Source organism: Centropristis striata, chromosome 9, assembly GCF_030273125.1.
Source record: "Centropristis striata isolate RG_2023a ecotype Rhode Island chromosome 9, C.striata_1.0, whole genome shotgun sequence".
Taxonomy (NCBI): Eukaryota; Metazoa; Chordata; class Actinopteri; order Perciformes; family Serranidae; genus Centropristis; species Centropristis striata.
Window position 1 is genome coordinate 9,997,531 of NC_081525.1, and position 15,336 is coordinate 10,012,866.

Here is a 15,336-nt window from a genome sequence, read left to right on the forward strand (position 1 = left end):
TGTGTGTGTGTGTGTGTGTGTGTGTGTGTGTGCGTGTGTAACTGTGTAAGTGTGTATTTATGTGGGTTTGATGAGCAGCTGACTAGAGAAGTCGTACAGATCTTTGTTGACCTTCTTCAGAGTCTGAACTTCTTCTTCAAGCTCGGCGACTCGAACCTTTGTGTTCTCACCGTCACCAAACACCGACTGAAACACAGACACAATATTCATTATGAACACATTATTCCGTATAAACACACAGACACATTATTCAGTAAAAACGGACAGACACATAACTCATTATAAATGCACGGACACGTTATTCAGTATATAAACGCATGTACATATTATTTAGTATAAACACACAGACACATTATTCAGTACGCAGGCTTTTGAGCTTTATGCTGTAATGATCTGGATTCAGAGGTGTACCTGTCCAATGTTACAGACACACACTTTCAGACTGTTGTTGCTCCTGTCCCAACTTTTATGGAACATGTTGCCGCGTCAAATTTAGAAGTTGTGTATATTTACAAAAAACAATGAAGTTACTCAATGTGAACATTAAACATTTTGTATTTGTTCACTCTTCAGCTGAATGTATGTGGAAAAAGGATCAGAATATCATCAGATTCTGTTAAATTTACGTTTCAGACAGCGTCCCAACTTTTTTGGACAGCAGTTGTTATCAATGAAGATATGAGTGTAGAAACCTAATCAATAAAAAATAAACTCAGCCGGCCCTCAGAGTGTCTTGTCTCTTCAGGCTCGCTGTGACATTTTGTATTTTTGTCTCTGACATTTAGTTTGTTTACAGTCTCTGACCTTTGACCTTTGTCAAACACATCTGAGCTGTCCACTGAGTCACACGGACGCAGAGGAACACAGTGCATTGTGGGACAGTTAGCAGACAACAGTGGACGTGTTGGACATGCTGGACGCTACCTGGTCTACTACTGTAACAATGTTAAAAAGCCCCGCCCCCTCTCACCTTGTCAGTCACAGCGTTCATCAAAGAGTTCAGACGATCAGCTTTCTGCAGGTATGTCTGCTCCTCCTCCTGAAACACAGGAAGGACATGTTAAAATAAAAGCTTTCCAAAGGTACGTTTGCTCCACCAACTGAAAACACAGGACGGACATTTCAAAATAAAAGCTTTCTGCAGGAACGTCTGCTCCTCCTGAAACAAAGGAAGGACATTTAAAAAAAAAAAGCTTTCCAAAGGTATGTCTGCTCCTTCTCTTGAAACACAGGAAAGACATATCAAAATAAAAGCTTTCCAAAGGTATGTCTGCTCCTCCAACTGAAAACACAGGACAGATATTTCAAAATGAAAGCTTTCTACAGGTGCTTCTACTCCTCCTCCTGAAAATCAGGAGGCACGTCAAAATAAAAGCTTTCTGCAGATGCTCTCCTGAAACACAGGTAGGACATTTCAAAATAAAAGCTTTCCACAGGTATGTCTGTTCCTCCTCCTGAAAACACAGGAAGGACATTTCAAAATACAAGTGACACTTTCTGGTCTGACTGGGCTCTTTAACTGACAGTATATTTTTTCAACTCTGGTTCCTCCGTGGCGTCATGTGACCTGCTGACTCACCTGTGCGTAGAGTCCCAGACGGACGCACACCTCTCCAGACTCTCCGCCCTCGGTCACGTGCAGGTGGCGGCTGAAGCGCGGCAGGGGGACGGCAGGCCGGCTGTCGGGCAGGAACATGTTAGCCGGAGCCGCCATGATGACGGCATTCGTCACCGGACCTGAAAAACACAGACAGAAAGTGATGTCAGAGGACAACAGGCATCAGGACTGAACGCCAAAACCAACAAAATGACACATTTATCCATTCTGAGTTTATAATAATGATATTTTATGAAAATGCATCTAACAATCAGCTGTCAGCAATACAACAAATGGTTTCTACTCAGAGACGCTGTGAAGGCGGTTTACACGGATCAAAGGGGAGAGGACAAGAGAGGCTGGAGACATGGATATAGCTCAAGATGTTGAGAAATGTTGATATAAACTACTTTTTATTCATGTTTAGGTAAAATACATTGAATTATGTCATTATTATTGTGTTATTCTGCAAAAAGACTGACACACTGCTGACCAATGAGCTGTCAGCTGGCCTGTGACATCAGAGGAGGGACCCGCAAGGCAGCACAGAGATCAAAGGAAGAATTTCTTCAATTTGTGACCTGAAATAACCTGAAAGCTGCAGCAGAGAGACCTGTACTACAGTCAGGACTACAGCTACTACTACGGTCCTGCAGGAGTTTTTTACTCTACAGTTCATCTTCACTTTTCACCTGCAGCTGTCTCTGAAAATCATCCTGATATTCTGTGATGATGACAGAGACAGACAGACAGTGAGTTGTCCACATGTTGTCTCTCAGACGCCTCCCGGCTCGCTTTTCTGTTTTACAGTTTCTGCTGATGAAACTGAATCAAATGTTAATGCTGCCTCCTTCCTGCAGGTTTTAACTCTCCGCTCTCTGACAGAAACGCTCGTTGGTATTCAGCCGAACGTTTCCTCAGCGACACGAGGAGACGAGCTGAAACACTGACCATCAAACTTTCATCACAACTCTGACAGCAGACCAGACTCAACACATCTCAACTTTACTTTGAAAAAACTTCTTCTCTGAAACATTAAAGAACTCAATTTCACTGAAGATTCATCAAGAGAGCTTTCCTGTGGAAGAGTCGGTCGCTCCGCTGCGGAGAAGATCGATACAAAGACCGAATGTTTCAGAAGATAACATCTTGTCCGTCCACGAGATCAATTCAAACAGGTCAGAGGCCAAAGGTCAGCTTCTTACATAGAATCAGAGGTCAAAGCCCGAGGGAGCTGGGATCAGCGTATGTAAAGCAACGTCGATTCCCAGTACCAGTGTTGCTGAGAAAAAGCTCGGATTTTGAAATTCAATTATTTTAAATTATTCTTCCGTTAATTAAAGTGGTACTGCAGCAAACCGTACAAGTTATATAAATGAAGTTTACACGGCGGGCACCAATAATGAGACGAGCAGGTAATGATGTAATCAAGACAGATTAAAACTTTAACATGAGCGAGTTCTGTGAGTTGAGCTGAATTCTGTGGTAGAACCAGTACAAACCACTGTGTTCTCAGCAGAACCAGCTGTGTTCTCAGTAGAACCCACTTTGTTCTCAGTGGAACCCGCTGCGTTTTCAGTGGAACCAGCTGCGTTCTCAGTAGAACCAGTTGTGTTCTCAGTAGAAACAGCTGTGTTGTCAGTGGAACCAGCTGTGTTCTCAGTAGAACTCTGTGTTCTCAATAGAACCAGCTGTGTTCTCAGTGGAACCAGCTGTGTTCTCAGTAGAACCCGCTTTGTTCTCAGTAGAACCTGCTTTGTTCTCAGTAGAACCCGCTTTGTTCTCAGTAGAACCCACTTTGTTCTCAGTAGAACCAGCTATGTTCTCAGTGGAACCAGCTGTGTTCTCAGTAGAATCCACTTTGTTCTCAGTGGAACCAGCTGTGTTCTCAGTAGAACCCGCTGTGTCCTCAGTAGAACCTGCTGTGTTCAGTAGAACCAGCTGTGTTCTCAGTAGAAACTGCTTTGTTCTCAGTGGAACCCGCTGCGTTTTCAGTGGAACCAGCTGCGTTCTCAGTAGAACCAGTTGTGTTCTCAGTAGAAACAGATGTGTTGTCAGTGGAACCAGCTGTGTTCTCAGTAGAACTCTGTGTTCTCAATAGAACCAGCTGTGTTCTCAGTGGAACCAGCTGTGTTCTCAGTAGAACCCACTTTGTTCTCAGTAGAACCTGCTTTGTTCTCAGTAGAACCCGCTTTGTTCTCAGTAGAACCCACTTTGTTCTCAGTAGAACCAGCTATGTTCTCAGTGGAACCAGCTGTGTTCTCAGTAGAATCCACTTTGTTCTCAGTGGAACCAGCTGTGTTCTCAGTAGAACCCGCTGTGTCCTCAGTAGAACCTGCTGTGTTCAGTAGAACCAGCCGTGTTCTCAGTAGAAACTGCTTTGTTCTCAGTGATACCAGATTTGTTCTCAGTAGAACCAGATGTGTTCTCAGTGGAACCAGATGTGTTCTCAGTGGAACCAGCTGCGTCCTCAGTAGAACCAGCTGCGTCCTCAGTAGAACCAACTGTGTCCTCAGTGGAACCAGCTGTATTGTCAGTAGAACAAGCTGTGTTTTCAGTAGAACCAGCTGTGTTTTCAGTGGAACCAGAAGTTTTTTCTGTAGAACCAGTTGTGTTCTCAGTAGAACCAGCTATGTTCTCAGTAGAACCAGCTGTGTTGTCAGTGGAATCAGAAGGGTTTTCAGTGGAACCAGCTGTGTTTTCTGTAGAACCAGCTGCGTTCTCAGTAGAACCCACTGTGTCCTCAGTGGAACCAGCTGTGTTGTCAGTAGAACCAGATGTGTTCTCAGTGGAACCAGATGTGTTCTCAGTGGAACCAGATGTGTTCTCAATGGAACCCGCTGTGTTCTCAGTGGAACCGCTGCGTTTTCAGTGGAACCAGCTGCGTTCTCAGTGGAACCAGAAGGGTTTTCCGTAGAACCAGTTGTGTTCTCAGTAGAACCATCTGTGTTCTCAGTGGAACCATCTGTGTTCTTAGTGGAACCATCTGTGTTCCCGGTAGAACCCACTGTGTTCTCAGTGGAACCGGCTGTGTTCTCAGTTGAACCAGCTTTGTTCTCAGTAGAACCCTATTTGTTCTAAGTAGAACCTGCTTTGTTCTCAGTAGAACCCGCTTTGTTCTCGGTTGAACCCACTTTGTTCTCAGTAGAACCAGCTATGTTCTCAGTGGAACCAGATATGTTCTCAGTAGAACCAGCTTAATTCTCAGTAGAACCCGCTGTGTTCTCAGAGGAACCAGATGTGTTCTCAGTAGAACCAGCTTAATTCTCAGTAGAACCAGCTATGTTCTCAGTGGAACCAGATGTGTTCTTAGTAGAACCAGCTTAATTCTCAGTAGAACCCGCTGTGTTCTCAGAGGAACCTTAGTGACATGTTGTTCATTAAAGTTCACTGAAAGAACTTCAGTGTAAAATATTAAAGCTGCTCCGCTTCTGACTTGTCAGTAAAATATTAAAGCAGCTGCAGTTTGAGACTTTCAGAGTGACATCAGCAGGTGGTCGTCTCTGATGACATCACTGTGACATCGGCAGGTGGTTGTCTCATTCTGGTTCCAGTCGGTGGGAGAACCGAACATTCACGTGTCTGAGTGTTACTGAAAAAAAAGTTGTTTATTGGTATAGGATTTAAATTACAATATAATTTACAAAATTTCTATTTTCAACACTTTATCATGTTCACTGAAAACCGTCCAATAATTAGTGACCAATCATCATATTCATAGGTTATTCGATTGTTATAATAGTTATATTATATTGTTGTTCTTATTGTTTTTCTTCTTCTTCTTCTTTTTCTTGTTATTATTATTGTTCTTTTTGTTGTCGTTATTATTATTATCGTTGTTATTAAGGAACTGGGATCTGTCATCAGAACACAGATCTGAAGCCACTTTTGTACAGAACGAACGACAGAAAAGCTTTGAGTTGTTTTGTTATAAACTTGTGAACAAACAGGAAACACTCTGCTGTGTGTCAGGGTTAAGTGTGTGTGTGTGTGTGTGTGTGTGTGCGCGTGTGTTCTGAGATCAGATGGAATAAATGTTTTTCAGAGCAAACAAAGGAAGCAGCCCTCTGCTAAGGCTTCACTTGAGTCTGTAGAAACATTTTCACTCTGTTGACTCGAGCTTATCAGAGGCGGCGAGCTCTGCCTTCAATCAGTAATCAGCCGCCGCGCTGCCAGACTCGTTTCACGCCAACAAAAGCCCCGACCGCAGCGTGTGGGAGTCGATTTACTGAGACAACCTCCAACCTCCGATCGCACCGCCACACAAACGGCCCGCTGTCACTCCAACTTCCTGTCTGGGGAATTTTAAAATTAATTTCTCTTAGATTACCTCGAGGAGCAATTTAAGAGGCTGCTGACGAACAGGAAGCTGTGAGAGTAACGAGACGGGCGCCGCGTCACGCCTGCTCACACCTCATCAAGATTCATCCATCAGGAGACACGAAGCAGCCAACAACCACAGGACAGATTATAATTACTATTATTGTTATTTTCCCTCTGCAAGACTGGATTTTACTATTATTATTACCATTATTATTATTATCATCATTATTTTATTATTACCATTATTACTGATATTATTATTACTATTATTATTATTATTATTATTATTATTATTATTATTATATCATTGCACAACAGATCATAATTATAACGATCATTTTTTCTATTATTATTACTATTATTATTATCATTATCAAACTTTTGCATGACACAATTTTGATATTATTATAATACTTCTGCACAACAGACTTATCATAATTATTATGAATGTTTCTATTATTATTATAATTAGCATTATTATTATTATTATTATTAATCTTCTGCACGATACAATTTTTATATTATTATTATTATTATTATTATAATACTTCTGCATGACAGATTATTCTAATTATTTCTACCATTATTATTAGTATTAGTATTATTATCATGTTAACTAATAATACTATTAGTATTATTACTATAATTATTATTTCTATTTTTACTAATATAATTATTATCATACTTTTGCACGACAGGATTTTACTATAATTACTATTATTATTGTTGTGGAAACTGGTATGAATACTGCTCCTCGTCAGAACACTAAAAACTGGAGTTCATGATTCCTCCTCAACTGTTCGACTAGAACTTTGTTATTTATCAGCTGATCAATAACTGGAACCGATCAGCGTTTTAAATTTAATCAATCGACGATTTAATCAACCTCAGACTCTCTCTGCCACCGTCATACAACTTAACGTGTCGGTCAGACGTCTGATTCTGTGTTCAGCCGTTTCTGTAAATTAATATCCACTTTACTGATCCGACATGAATATTTAACGCTGAGCTCAGCAGCTGCTGTCACCGTCGGTCTGCAGAGAGATGAGAGGAGGGCGAGAAACGAGAAGGGGAAAATAATGACCTCGAGGTGAGATCACAGGTAGACACACACACACACACACACACACACAGACACACACACAGACACACACACAGACACACACACACACAATATCCATTATAGATATACATGTGTTATTAGTTATGTTACTGTTATTGTGTCCTCATGTTTGGACAAACTGTATATTGATACGAATAAAGTTTTTTTAATTAAAAATGGAGACGCAGCGTGTGTACAAAAATATGATTATTATTAAATAAATTCAAAGTTAATTTAACATAAAACAAGCCTCTCCTGCAGCTCAGAGAAATAAATGACAGTTCAGGACATTTCAGGACAGGTTGTAATGTTTGACTAAATACAGATCTCAGTGTCCTTCAGCAGGACTCTGACCCTCCACCTGCCGTCTCATTAACAGTCTCTGAGACGAGGACACTAACAGGCCTGAAGGCCGAGGACACGCCCCCTGCATTAACATGACGCCGCCCCATGAATAATTCACAGCAAGACGGAGACGAGGCACTCGATGAGGACATCCTTCTATGGGACACTTCCTGTCCATAGAGTTTAAAAGACACAGTCCACCGGGTCCAGCACCAGTTACCGCTGTTCCATTTTCTGCTTCATCCACTAGAGCAGCTCCAGTCTCTGCACGGAGAGGCTGATGTAGCTCATATGCTAATGTTACAGAAGATTTAATATATAATATATTATATTACTCACTGAGTCAAACAGCAGGAAGTCCAGCTGAAGTCTGTCTGCACACTGTTATTTCACTCGCCAACTGAGATTTAATCTTGTCCGGCGTACATATAAGATGAGCCATAACATTATAACTACCTGCCTAATATTGTGTCCCTCTTTTGGCCAGCTGAGACCAGGGGACTTGTTAACTGAATGTTTTCTGCGACTGAAAACATTCGACTGAAACTTCTGAAGGCAGTCAGCAAACCTGGAATGACCTACCACAACTAAATTAATTTACACTCCTGTCCAGCAGGTGGCGTGTGCATATTAATGATCTATTGTTTAGTCTTGTGTTGATCTCATAAACCAATACCTTGTTGTCTAGTTGGCTTCAGTTATCACATCGGTCGGCTCCGAGCGCTCTGAATATGTCAGCTGAGCGTCTGAAATTTCTTTAAAAACACAGTAAATGAGGTGAAAAAACTGGGATAGGTGCAGCGGACGGTGAAGGATGAGCTCGTTTCACCTCTCTCCTGTTTATTATTTTTAGGCATTGTTGTGTTGACATTAAAATAGTGATCGCACAGTCGCTGTCTCGCTTCATCTTTTGTCTCTGTGCTCTTGAAACTGTGTGATGTAGGCTTGGAAATGTTTTCTTAATGTTCAATATTTAAAAAAACTAAAATGAAATGCTATTAAATATGTCTTATAATAAAACAATGAAAATTATGGATAATAATAATAGATTAAGGCAGATATTTTATGAACCTGTCCATCAAAATGACAACAGAAAAGACGAACATAACCTCTGGCTAAGACCCTTGGTACGTTGTCCCTGAAGGTGCTCTGTGGTCTCTGGCACCAAGGCGTAGGCTGCAGATCCTTTAAATCCTGGAAGCTGAGAGGTGGGGCCTCTGTGGACCGGACTAGTTTGTCCCACAGCTGCACGATTCTATGGACATCAGTTTAGCTCCTTGAACTCGTTGTTGCAGCATGGCGGTGCATAAAGAGGCCATTAAAGAACAGGGTTTCAATGAAGGGGTGAACTTGGTCTGCAAAAAAATGCACATGAGGTGTTTCCACTATAGCTGAATACCCGGAATGAGTCTCCCTCGCTGAAACGCCCCTAATTTGAATGTGAGCCGGCCCAATCGGTCGTTTGACTGGACTTTTTTTGGCCCTGTCAAAGAGCAGGGCCGTTTTTCTCCCCAGAAAAAAGCCTGGTTGCTGATTGGATAGAAGGATAAGCAGGATGTGACGTAGTACTCAACGCCACAACAACATGCACCATTTTTAAAAGCCGGCGAAGTAGCGAGTGGTCACAACAATAATCATGGCCGCCATGTGCATGAACACAGCGACAAGAAACACAGCAGCTTTGCTCCTTCCATCTCTGCGCTTCCGTCCTTATTGTTTATGTTTGGCACGTCTTCCATGTTAAATCCGTTGCGTGTGTGACATCACGGTCAAAACTGTCACTTAGTGATTACGCGACAATCGAATACCATACGTCACATGCAGAGTCTCGTAAATCTCTCTGGGGCCTTTTTTTGTAATGGAGACACACCGAGTTAGCGTCTATTTGGGAGGGCTGAGACTTTCCCAGCGGACACTTTTTACCCTAATGGAAACGACTGAAGGCTCCCCAGCAGGACACGGCCCAAAGCACCACGCCGCCTCCACCGGCCTGCAACCTGCTGCCGTCTCGTCCCCTATGATGTCAAAGAAAGCGTGATTCATGCAGTGCAGGGCTGCACTGTGTGTTCTGTCACCATCAGGACCAGCAGCTCTTTGCCATCAGTGAACCTTGGACCCATGAGCCTGTCCTTCCTTAAACCACTTTTTAATCAGCACTAACCACTGCAGACTGGGAACACCCAACAAGACCTATATACACTAATGCATATATATATATTTATACACCTATAGACACAATAATCAGACTGCTACAGTGCATGTGTTGACTGTGTGAAAAGAGTTTTAATGTGATTAAAGTTTTGGAGATAAATGTTCCAGGACGTCCAGGTTGGTTTCTAACACGATGTTAAAAGGTTTTCTCACTTCAACATGTTGTAAATCAGAAATAAAACACACTCTGAGGTTTGTTCCCAAAAGTGAAAGTATATTTCTTGCTTGTTGTGGTAATAGAAACTGGCTAATTATCTCCCACTCAATTACAAATATTGATCGGCTGCTTGGCTCGAGCTGCTGGAATTACACTAATGGTCCAAATGTGGTCCAACCTGGACACATAAATCAGCGTAAGAATGTGTTAGAGGCTGAGGAGCTGCCAGCTCACTGCAGATACTCTGAGGAAACACCCTGCAACACTGAGAGCACCCGAAGCCCCTGAACACAACACTCTGAGGACCGGACGCACCTGAACACAACACTGAGGACCAGACGCACCTGAACACAACACCTGGACTCCCCTAAATATAGCACAGGTGTGTGGATAAGTTAAAGAGGTCTGATGACTAGCTGAAAATGTTTGAGGACTATTTGAAGAGAAGTGTCATGACTAGGTGGAGTTGTTTGAGGACTAGTTAAAGAAGCCTGGTGACTAGTTGAATAGAAGTGTGAGGACTACTTAAAAATCTTTGAGGACTAGTTGAAAATAGGCGTGAAGGCTAATTAAAGAATTCTAGTGACTAGTTGAAGAGAGGTCTGAGGACTAGTTGTTGATTGAGAAGTAGTTAAATAGGTTTGAGGACTAGTTGAATAGATGTTTGATGACTAGTTGAATAGATGTTTGATGACTAGTTGAAGATAAATCTAAGGACTAGTTTAAGGGGTCTCAGGACTAGTTGAAGATATTTGAGGACTAGTTGAGAATGTTTAAGGGACTAGTTGAAGATGTTTGAGGACTAGTTGAAGATGTTTGAGGACTAGTTGAGAATGTTTCAGGGACTAGTTGAAGATGTTTGAGGACTAGTTGAGAATGTTTCAGGGACTAGTTGAAGATGTTTGAGGACTAGTTGAGAATGTTTCAGGGACTAGTTGAAGATGTTTGAGGACTAGTTGAAGATATTTGAGGACTAGTTGAGAATGTTTAAGGAACTAGTTGAAGATGTTTGAGGACTAGTTGAAGATGTTTGAGGACGAGTTGTAGTTGTTGTCCTGGTTAATGCAGCGTCTTGTGTTCAGGTGTCCTGGGAGCTGTCAGTCACTGGCTGCAGAGCGAGGAGGTCTCGCTCCTCCGCCTGCAGCGGCGCCGTTCTGCTGTCAGACGGATGTTTCTTAATAAAAGTCGGAGAGATTTTGACACGTAGAGAGTCGACAGCCTGGAGGAGACGGAAACACTCGGCTGTGCAGCGCTGCAGATATCACACTGTGGAGCTGATTCATATCTTTTATTTCTCCTTACCGTCATGAACTCTGACTGAACCACAAAAACATATAAACAGCTGAGGAGCAATAATATCCATCTTCATTTCCCAGAGTTCAAATAATTCATGTTTACTGGCCAACGGAAAAAGGTGACAAAGATAAGAAGAGTCTGTGGAGGAATCAGAGTTAATGTGATATTACTGCGACTAAAGTGATGTCGAGGGAAACCAGCTGAGACTTCAGAGCGGTCCAGGGAGAGTCGCTGCTTTGACAACACTGCTTTTAAAACTTTCATGCTAATAAAAGCTTTTAAAACTGGATTGAATTAAAAGATCCTTCTAATTGTCTTCCCTTTCTGTTAAAATACTTTAACAGATTGTCTTCAAACCCAACCAAAACAAGGTAATTTCAGTCTTGTTGTTTTCAGTGTTTTTGACCGAGGAGAAAGACGTTCATGTGTGACACCAAAAGTCAACGTTGGCTCATTTTTACTAAGTCTAACAAAGTAGTTCTGGTGCCTAAATTGTCACAAACATTAACAGCTCATCTGTAACCCAAGAGTAAATATGTTCCCCATAGAACGTAACTGAGAATGCAGTTCTGTTGAAATAAAATAAACTTTTAGCAGCCAACATTGGGGTTTAGTACTGAGGAGCAAAATAATAACTTTAGTCAATTTAAACCGGAAGTACCAGTTAGTTAAAAAGTTTTTTTATTATAAGCATACTACAGACATTAATGGTGTTCCCGTCTCATTTTATAAAACCTTGAAAGCCTTAAAGGGACAGGTTGGGACATTAAGTTTACATAATGTATGAAATACTTGCCAGTATAATGGATGTAAAGCTGTTAGTTTACTATCCAAGCTCCGGTGTCAAAAGATCTCTCTGGCTCTGATCGGTAGAATAAAAAGTTCCCGCAAGCTGCCTGGGTCACGAAATGACAAGGTTTTACTCCACAAAACTACTTGTTCACTAAAAGCTCACCCAATCAGAAACCATTCTACTTGGCACTATTCGCTTCATGAAAAAACAATACAATAACTGTGCGTAGTGATAGCAGCCGGTACAGCGTACAGGCCAGCATCTATACTGGATTTTGCAATCAAGAAACAAAATAGCGCCAAGTAAAGTTGGTTTCTGATTGTTTTGTGGTGGAATGGGTGAGCTTTTATTGAACACGTAGTTTTGTGGAGTAAAACCTTAAGGTTCCGTGACCCTGCCAGCTTGCCTATTCCATGATGGAACCGGCTAGAACTCCGACACCAGAGCTCGGAAAGTAAACTAACATCCACGTCATTACTGGCAAGTATTTCATACAACTTAATGTTCAAAATGCCGAAGTGTCCCTTTAAGTTTTTCAAAGTTTTATAAAATGAGACCAGAAACTAGACGAGCATTTACTAACATGGTTAATGTCTGCAGTACACTTTTAATAAAAAAAACAACTAAAAAAACCCCAATAATTTTAACTATCTGGGACTACCAGTTTAAAATGACTAATGTTCCTCAGAACTAAACACTAATGTTAGCTGTTCTGGGTTTTTTCTCCAACATAACCACATTCTCAGTTAGGTTCTTTAGTGAATACAGTTTTGTGGCGTAAAACCTTGTAGTTTCGTGACTCTGCCAGCTTGCAGGAACTTTCTATTCTACGATCACAACCGGACAGATCTCTAACACCGGAGCTTTGAAAGTAAGTTAATAGCTTTGCATTTACGTCACTACTGGCTAATGTTTCATACAACTTAATGTCAAAAACCCTGAACTGTCCCTTTAATAAAGATGCTCAAAACGCTACGATAACATACTTTTACCTTCAGGCACACTTTCCATCAGAAACACTTTAACAAAACGACAGCTATCGGAGTAACCAACCAGTTACATCAACTCAGGTTGTTATGAGAACAAAGTCAGATAAAAACAAGCAGCAATGGATAAAGAAAACGGTTTTGGAGTCAACAACTGATGCCAACAGTCACTGATGATGTGAAGTGAGCAAACTTAAATAAAAACACAGCTCATGTCGTTAGCTAGCAGCAACACTGTGAAATAAAGACCATCTCGTGGAGGATTTGGGATGGACTCACAGTGACCTCTGGACATTAGTTTGGTTACTGGATGTAACTCTAGTTCTGTGATTTAATTTCCCATCTTGAATCATACCATTGAAACAATTCCCCCTCATGAATTTCCTTCACAGAATATCTTGATATAATCCGGACCTGGTGGGAAGACGGTTATTGCTGTTCTTTGAATGTAAGACGATGTTTCATCATATTAATGATTTTGAGTCTTAGAATAATGGAATTAATGCTTCTGTTGTGACGTTTAATCTTCATATAAGCAGGTTGTGGTTTTTAAAGAACAGTCGTGGTTCCTCTGGTGTTTTCCCGACACGCAGCTCAATCTCTTCTGCCGAGACCAATCGCTTTAAAGAGCTGCCGTCACGGTTTCTTTTAACATTCAGCCTGCCTCTTTGTGAGCGACGGCGGCGGCAGCAGGAAGAAAGTCCGAAAATGTGACGGAGGCGGGGGACGACCACGAGTCCGTCCGTCCAGCCAGAGGAAGGATTATCGTCTCCTGACAGTCCGTTTGAAGTGAGCAGGCCTTCAGCACAGAGAGGATTTGGTTAATTACAAAGTGCCAGTCATGATCACGGCGGGGCGGTTCTTCTTCATGTTCCTGTCAGACGCAGCATGATCACTTATTATGAATGAGATGGAAAAGTAAAAGCTCCTCCAGAGAGACGAGGCCGGGGGTCAGAAGCTTCATTAATAAAGCAGCAGCGGAGACGACGGATCGCTTTTACATAGCGAGGTTAAATTCACCTTCACCTCCTGAGACGCTGCCAGCATCACGTCTGCCCCTCCACCGCCCACAGGTCAACACAGACCTGATCAATACTGACCTGATCAATACAGACCTGATCAATACAGACCTGATCAATAAAGACCTGATCAATGCAGGCCGCATCAATACATCAATAGAGACATGATCAATACAGGCCGGATCAATGCAACAATACAGACCCAATCAATACAGACCTGATCAATACATTAATACAGACCTCATTAATATATCCATAAAGATCTGATCAATAAAGATCTGATCAGTACAGATCTGATCAATACATTAATACAGACCTGATCAATACATCAATACAAACCTGATCTATACACCTTGTCATTGGGGTATTGATCAGGTCTGTATTGATGAGGTGTACTGATCAGTGATCAACTTATCAATACAGACCAATAACACCAATAATTCATCAATACAGGCCTGATCAATACATCAATACAGACCTAATCAATACACCAATAACTGATCAATACAGACCTGATCAATACACCAATATCTCATCAATACAGACCAGAACAATACAGACCTGATCAATACACTAATAACTGATCAATCCATCAGTCACACAGAGGGGGTGGGGCCATGTAAAGGGGTGGGGCTACACAAAGGGGCGGGGCTTACCTTTGTGAGCGAGGCAGCGGATGCTCTGTTTGCTCTGGACGTCCCACAGTCGAACCGTCTCGTCATGAGACCCGGAGAGCAGCAGCGTCCCGTCCATCGACATCGAGAGACACGTCACCAAGTTCCTGAGGACGGTTAGAGTTATTACCAGGTAACAACACCTGAGAATCGTTATTACCCAGGAATTAAACACCTGCCGTGGTCTCACCTGTGTCCTTTGAAGACCTGGTTCCCGTCGCTGTCGGACTGGAACGACTTGTCCCGGCTGAGACTCTGCAACAGGTCAAACATACAGTCAATATATTGTATTACATTATATCACTTTTAGGGTTGTTGGAAGTTGGAAACTTTCCATGTGAATTAACAGGAATAAACTGGGAATTTACTAAATTGAAGGTTAACTGAGAGCTTAAATATAGTTGGGGAAAATATGTTTAAGCATAAAACATGTTTTGGCTGGGGCGTGGCTGCTGAGACCACGTCCCCTACACGCATTCACCCATCACATGGTCAATGAATTTACAGGTTCAATTCATCATTTACATGTTGAGGAAAGAAGAGGGGCTTCATTTTTTCATTTACAAATTTAGTTTGGGTCGGTCGGGCAGGAAGTAATATTTACCTCAACATTCATGTGTTTTTTTTAATTAAAACTTGATAAAGTTCTACTTACAAATAAATCTGTTGAAATGTTTTTTAATAGTATTATTTTTACGTGGATGTCTGCCTATGACAAACAAAATGTTCATATATTTATGTTTGGATATGATACAGTTCATTTAAATTACCCCCAATTTACAGGTGATTCCCATTAATTCGAATGGAAGTTTCCCATTTGGAATATTGAACTT

The 15,336-nt window shown here is 41.7% G+C and overlaps 1 protein-coding gene across 1 annotated transcript in view; it reads right to left on the bottom strand.

The window, feature by feature from the left end:
* The window catches only part of wdr18 (WD repeat domain 18), a 26,336-nt gene continuing 11,000 nt past the window's right edge, over nt 1-15,336 (bottom strand). The window contains exons 6-10 of the mRNA XM_059340349.1: nt 14,694-14,758; nt 14,486-14,610; nt 1,580-1,737; nt 971-1,039; nt 1-186 (exon numbers count right to left, since the gene is read on the bottom strand). Coding sequence (XP_059196332.1) covers nt 58-186; nt 971-1,039; nt 1,580-1,737; nt 14,486-14,610; nt 14,694-14,758 — 546 coding nt within the window. The 3' untranslated portion in view covers nt 1-57. The remainder of the gene's footprint in view (nt 187-970; nt 1,040-1,579; nt 1,738-14,485; nt 14,611-14,693; nt 14,759-15,336) is intronic.